The following is a 6,595-nucleotide window of genomic DNA, read 5'->3' on the forward strand; positions in this document are numbered from 1 at the left end:
TTAAATGGATGCAAGACAAGGCTCTGTCTGCTGTCACCCTGTCCCTTGTCACAGCGCTGGTGTCATCTCACCCCAACTGCAAACACACCAGCCACAGGATCACAGGATGGTTTGGATTGAGGGGACCTTCCCAGCTCCCCCAGTGCCCCCCTGCCATGACAGGGACATCTTCACCAGCTCAGGGTGCTCAGAGCCCGTCCAGCCTGGCCTGGGATGTCTCCAGGGATGGTTCATCCACCACCTCTCTGGCCAACCTGGGCCAGGCTCTCACCACCCTCATGAGCCTCAGATGGGCTGTTCTCCCAAGGGCAGCTCTTCAGAAAGTTACCCCCACTTTATGTGGGTTTCTAACACAATAAATGGCGGGATCGAAAGACAAAGCTACTGAGGAACACAGCTCTGCCGAGGCCCAGGGACCGGCCACCCCAACCTCAGCGCCCGCGCCCCGGGCCGCCCGCTTCCCTCCCCCGGCGCTACGCGAGGCCGGGGCCGCACCGAGGGAGGAGCCCGACCCGGCCCCGGCTCCGGCTCCGGCTCCTCCCCTCGGCCAGGCGCCGGGTGTCCTCCCGACCCTTTAAAAAGGACGAAATAAATAAACAAAGAGCTACAACACGACAAATGACCCGGCCGGGCCGAGCCTGACAGCGGAACAACCCGCTCCGCGCTCACCCGCCACCACCTTAACGGCGGGAGCGGCCCCGCCCCTCCCGCGGGAGGCGCCGCCTCATTGGCTGGAGCGCGGCCGGCCCCGCCCACTCCCCCATCGGCAGCTCGGCGCTCGGGCGGCGGAAGTGACGTCCAGGCGCCGCAGCCAAGCGCCGAGCGGGGCTGATGCAACCGGGAGCAGGTCGGTGGGGCCGGGCCGGGGGCAGCGGGGCGGGCCAGGCCGGGCCGGGCACCGGGGAGACCCGGGGGGCCGGTAACGCTGTGTCCTTCCCTGCAGCCGCCGCGATGGAGCCCGCGCTTGGTCCGCAGGAGAAATATCACCTCATCACCCGGAACCTGCAGGTACGGAGCGGGGCCGGCCCGGCCCTGGGTGCAGCGGAGGGGCCCGGAGCCACCTCGGGGTGGCCTCGGGGCTTGGCCGTTCAGCGGGACGTTGTCCTGTCCGTGTCCCCCGCAGCGGGAGGCTGGGCCACACCAAGCGTGTGTCGTGTCCCTCCGCAGGAGGTGCTGGGGGAGGACAAGCTCATGGGCATCCTGAAGGAGCGGGAGCTGAAGATCTACTGGGGAACGGCCACCACGGGCAAGCCGCACGTGGCTTATTTCGTGCCCATGTCCAAGATCGCGGATTTCCTCAAGGCCGGGTGTGAGGTACGGGCACGGCTGAGGCTCCCCGGTGGGTGGGAACCTCCGTTCACAGGAGCAGCTGACACTGACACTGTCTCTGAAGAGAAGCTGCCAAATTCATGTATGCTGTGATTAAGTTATAAAAGACGTACCCATCATTAACCAATTGACATGGGATAGAAGGACAGGGAACTGCTGGAGAGAGTCCAGCGCAGCCACCAAGATGCTGCAGGGAGTGGAGCATCTCCCGTGTGAGGAAAGGCTGAGGGAGCTGGGGCTCTGGAGCTGGACAAGAGGACACTGAGGGGGGACTCATTCCTGGAGATCAGTATGGAAAGGGGCAGTGTCAGGAGGATGGAGCCAGGCTCTGCTGGTGACAACCAGTGACAGGACAAGGGGCAATGGGTGCAAACTGGAACACAGGAGGTTCCACTTAAAGATGAGAAGAAACTTGTTGGGGGTGAGGGTGGCAGAGCCTGGCCCAGGCTGCCCAGGGGGGTTGTGGAGTCTCCTTCTCTGCAGACATTCCAACCCACCTGGACACCTTCCTGTGTAACCTCATCTGGGTGTTCCTGCTCCATGGAGGGACTGCACTGGATGAGCTTTCCAGGGCCCTTCAACCCCTGACATTCTGGGATTCTGTGAGCACCTGCAAAACGAGGGGATATTTTTCAAGTTTTAGATCCTTCTGCCTGACAAGAGGGAGACAGAAGATGAAGTGATGCATTGTTTAGAAGCAGAGTGCTTAGTTTATATTTAACTAATAATCAATAGGTGTATTGTAAGTAAGATCATAAATTATTTATTAGTATAGATGTGTGTCAAAGTTTTCAAAAATTGTGATGCATATGTAATAATTATGTGAATATAAGCAACACAAGAGCATCCAGTCGTTGTAGCACTTATGGAGGATGATCCCCGGTGTTCCCCAGTGCTGAAAAAATAAAGAATGCCTCTTAACAGTATAATTGACTCTGCTGTTAAGTTTAATTCATTGTTTCATCCCATCCCCACCAGGTAACGATACTCTTCGCTGACCTCCACGCTTACCTGGACAACATGAAGGCTCCCTGGGAGCTGCTGGAGCTGCGCACCCGCTATTATGAGAACGTGATCAAAGCCATGCTGGAGAGCATTGGGGTGCCCCTGGAAAAGCTCAAGTTTGTCCGGGGCACCGACTACCAGCTCAGCAAGTGAGTCCTGCACCACCTGGGGCTGTGCTGTTCCTGCCCTGCCCGGTTCCTGAGCCCGTTCCCAGGCACCATCAGTCAGGGAATAAAGTGAAGGCACCTCAACGCCTGTTGTTGTGGCCAGAAGCGGCATTTATGTGAAGCGGCTCTATAAAAATGCCCCCCTCCTAACAGCGCTGTCCCTTCCCGCAGGGAGTACACGCTGGACGTGTACCGCCTCTCGTCTGTGGTGACGCAGCACGACGCCAAGAAGGCAGGAGCGGAGGTGGTGAAGCAGGTGGAGCACCCTTTGCTCAGCGGTTTGCTGTACCCAGGCCTGCAGGTACGTCGTGCCGAGGTGTGTTTGACAGAGCCGCTTGGCTGAGGTGGTGCTGGGTGAAACCAGAACCGCAGGGATGCGTGAGGCTGAATGCCGAGGTCATCGTGCCCCAGTATTACAGCAGCACGAGGCATAACCCGAGCATAGAGCTGCTTTTGCAGGAGAGCTCCCAGGGTGGCAGGAGTGCCCTGGCAGGGGCTGGGCAGGTCCTGGGGGACGGGCAGGACCCCCAAAAGCCAAGCTCAGCCGGGCCATGAGGTTCTGGAGCCAGGCTGAAGGCCGCGCGTGTCTCTCTGCAGGCGCTGGATGAGGAGTACCTCAAGGTGGACGCGCAGTTTGGAGGAGTTGATCAGCGGAAGATCTTCACCTTTGCAGAGAAGGTGAGGAGCGGGGGGTTGGTGAGCCCCCTGCAACGCTGGCTCAGGGCTCGAGCACTCGCTGATCCCTTGGGAGAAGCGTATCTGGGATTTCGGTTGGCACCAGCGGGCTCTGCGCAGCTCCTGCTGCTGCTCTCGTGGTCCCTGAGGCACAATAGTGCTGCCATACATCCCCAGCTGTGGCTGTCTGTGCTGTTTGAACCCACAAGACCTTTCTGGGTCCCAAAGTTATCTGGAGCCAGGAGCAAACGGGTTGGGAATTAAAGCTGATCTGCAGAAAAAGACTGTCCGTGACTTGCCTTTTTGTGTTTTCCCAGTACCTGCCTTCCCTGGGCTATGCCAAGCGCGTCCATTTGATGAATCCAATGGTTCCCGGTCTGACAGGCAGCAAAATGAGCTCGTCAGAAGAGGTTGGTCCCTGAGCGGTGGCTGCGGTCAGGGGTTAATGGCTGGAGCGGAGAGACTGCACCACAGGAGGATGCGACTTCTCTCACAGTGGGGTCTAAGAAGAAATTGCAACAACTCCAGCGTGAGTTGTCTCATTTGGGTAAAGGGCTGCGGAAATCTCTTCCTGCAGGACTCAAAGATTGATCTTCTGGACCGCAAGGAGGATGTGAAGAAGAAGCTGAAGAAGGCTTTCTGCGAGCCGGGGAACGTGGAGAACAACGGCGTCCTCTCCTTCATCAAGCATGTCCTCTTTCCCCTCAAGTCAGGTGAGGGGCTCTGGGGCTTGTTTGTCCTGTGGGTAAGAGGAGGGGAGGGCAGTGTGTGTCCCCTGAGTGTCCCCAGGCCCTGCTGTCGTCCCTCTTGGCTCTTGGGCTCGGTGGGGCAGGTGGTTTATCTGGCTGAGCAGGGAGCCAGTGTCCACTTGGGTTAATCTGAGCTTTAAAATCTGTATGTCGCAGAGTTTGTGGTTCTGCGAGAAGAAAAATGGGGAGGAAACAAAACCTACACAGAGTATGAGGCCCTGGAGAAAGACTTTGCTGACCAGGTGAGTGCTGGGAGGGACTGAGCCCTGTCCCCAAGGACTGTGCAGGAACCCATCTGTTTGTCACAATACAGGTTGTGCATCCTGGAGACCTGAAGAACTCGGTGGAGGTTGCCCTGAACAAGCTGCTCGACCCCATCAGAGAGAAATTCAACAGCCCGGAGCTGAAGAAGCTGACCAACGCGGCGTATCCCAACGCGGCCAAAGCCAGTAAGGAGCTGCTGGGAGCTCGGGGAATGCAGGACTGGGTGGGAGAGAATCCCCCAGGGCTGAGGTTAGAGAGTTCTGAAACTTCAGTCTCAGCTTGAGGGGCTAGTGAAGCAGAGTGGGGGCTGTGCTCTGTGGTGTGGAGACAAGCAGGGAATTCAGCAGCACCAGCATTTGGGGGTCACTGTGCCCCCCAGGGCCTGTTTTTATTCATAGAATCATGAAATAGAATCACAGAATCATTTTGGTTGTAAAGACCCTCAAGATCATCAAGTCCAACCATAACCCACCCCGGCACTGCCCCATGTCCTGAGAACCTCATGTCCGTCTGTCCAACCCTCCAGGGCTGGTGACTCCAGCACTGCCCTGGGCAGCCTGTTCCAACGCCCCACAGCCCTTTGGGGAAGAAATGGTTCCCCAGATCCAACCTCAACCTCCCCTGGGGCAACTTGAGGCCGTTTCAGACTGACACAACTGTTCCCTTTGCCCTGCAGAGCCTGCAGAGAAGGGCACCAAGAACTCGGAGCCAGAGAACGTGGATCCATCCCGGCTGGACATCCGCGTTGGCAAAGTGATCAGCGTGGAAAAGGTGTGGGCGCAACGGGAAGAGGGGACAAACCTTCCTGCATGGTGACATGGGCCCTTGGAACCCGTGTTGGGGTGTCCTGTTCCTTTTCTGCCACCCCATTCCCCTTCCCCGCCTTCACCTCCTCCTGCTCGGCAGCACCCGGACGCGGACAGCCTGTACGTGGAGAAGATCGACGTGGGCGAGCCGGAGCCCCGCACGGTGGTCAGCGGCCTGGTGCAGTTTGTCCCCAGGGAGCAGCTGCAGGACCGGCTGGTGGTGCTGCTCTGCAACCTCAAGCCCCAGAAGATGCGGGGTGTGGAGTCGCAGGGCATGGTGCTGTGTGCCTCCAGGTAAGGGGGGCAGCAGGGGGGTGCAGTTCGGACCCCCCTCTCCTGCCCCAGAGCCCGGCGGTGCTGAGGGGAGGTGGTTGTCACCTCGGTGTGACTCTGTGTCCCCCACACGCCCCGCAGCGTGGGGGAGCCGCGGCAGGTGGAGCCCCTGGACCCGCCGGCTGGGTGCTGCGCTGGGGAGCGTGTCTACGTGGAGGGGTATGAGAATGGGGAGCCCGACGCTGAGCTCAAGCCGAAGAAAAAGGTCTTTGAGAAGCTGCAGGTGAGGGGCTGCGCTGGGGGGCTCTGGGCGTCAAGTGGGACAGTGCTTAGAGCCACACAGATGCCACTGTCCCCAGCTCTGGGTGCCCTCAAATAAGTGATTTGCCACTCGGTGCCCGTGTTTGCTGCTTCTGGAGGAGTCAAACCTCCTCAGCCCTGCTGGCAGCCCAGGCCTAACCCTGCTCCCCCGGCTCTGCTCCCCAGGCCGATTTCCGCGTCTCTGAGGATTGTGTCGCCCAGTGGAAGCAGAAAAACTTCCTGACCAAGCTGGGGAGCATCTCCTGTAAAAGCCTGAAGGGAGGGAGCATCAGCTAACAAGTGCCGCTGCTGCAGCTCCTGCCTGGTCCCCTCCACCACCTCTGCTCCCAGTCCTGCCATCTCCCCCAGTGCCCCGCGCAGGGACCTGGGGGCTCTGGGACTGAATTTGCAGCCTGGGGAGCTGCCCCCGCTGTCCCCTGGGCCGGCTCAGCTGGCAACCGTGGGGGACTGGCGGTGACACTGCACCCAAGGGACCTGTGTGACTTGTGCCCGTGGCCTCGGGCTGGACACTGGGGCCGTCGCTGCGCTCCTGGTTGTGCCCCGGACCAGGACGGCGGGTGCTGTGGTGAGGGCAAAAAGGGAAAGCTGCTTGCTCAAACTGGTGTTGCTGCTAACGGAGCTGGGGACAACCGGGGTTCTCCGCTCTGCCCAGGCACCCCCTATTCATGCTTCCCCGGGGCTGGTGCTGCCCTTTGGCCAGGAGCCCAGCAGCTCCGTCCTGAGCCTGTGGGGAGGCTGGGGGGGGGTGTGGGCCTTAAAAACTGACTCGGGAACCATCTGTCTGTCATAAACCCAAATAAAATGTCAGTCTGACTGCGCTCGGGTGTGTTTGTCTGTCTGGGAGCTCATCCTGCCCGTGTTTTAGCGCTGCTGCACGGGGCAAGGCCACAGCCACGAGCCAGGAAGCACAGGAGGCAGCAACGTTCGCTCATCATTTTTACCAGCCAGGTACAGAGCTCTGAGCAGCTACTCGGCGCAGAGGGGTGGTTGCATTTGGTTTGGTTGG

General features: G+C 59.5%; 1 protein-coding gene across 1 annotated transcript; it reads left to right on the forward strand.

The window, feature by feature from the left end:
• Positions 1 to 816: 816 nt before the first annotated feature.
• On the forward strand, positions 817 to 6,379 carry YARS1 (tyrosyl-tRNA synthetase 1). Its single transcript, XM_080357729.1, has 14 exons — positions 817 to 847; positions 944 to 1,008; positions 1,168 to 1,314; positions 2,308 to 2,483; positions 2,673 to 2,802; positions 3,099 to 3,179; positions 3,494 to 3,586; positions 3,754 to 3,889; positions 4,082 to 4,167; positions 4,239 to 4,374; positions 4,866 to 4,960; positions 5,096 to 5,289; positions 5,410 to 5,551; positions 5,755 to 6,379. Exons 1-14 carry the CDS (start codon positions 832 to 834, stop codon positions 5,863 to 5,865), a joined length of 1,608 nt encoding a protein of 535 aa, XP_080213855.1. The 5' UTR covers positions 817 to 831; the 3' UTR covers positions 5,866 to 6,379.
• Positions 6,380 to 6,595: the final 216 nt, after the last annotated feature.

This window comes from Nesoenas mayeri (genome assembly GCF_963082525.1).
Source record: "Nesoenas mayeri genome assembly, chromosome: 21".
In the NCBI taxonomy this organism is placed as follows: Eukaryota; Metazoa; Chordata; class Aves; order Columbiformes; family Columbidae; genus Nesoenas; species Nesoenas mayeri.

Bases quoted from the DNA above. Each gene is read 5' to 3' on its own strand.
- YARS1 (XM_080357729.1), top strand. The intron at 1,315-2,307 runs GTACGGGCACGG...CATCCCCACCAG, and splicing joins TCCTCAAGGCCGGGTGTGAG to GTAACGATACTCTTCGCTGA. The intron at 3,890-4,081 runs GTGAGGGGCTCT...TGTATGTCGCAG, and splicing joins CCTCTTTCCCCTCAAGTCAG to AGTTTGTGGTTCTGCGAGAA.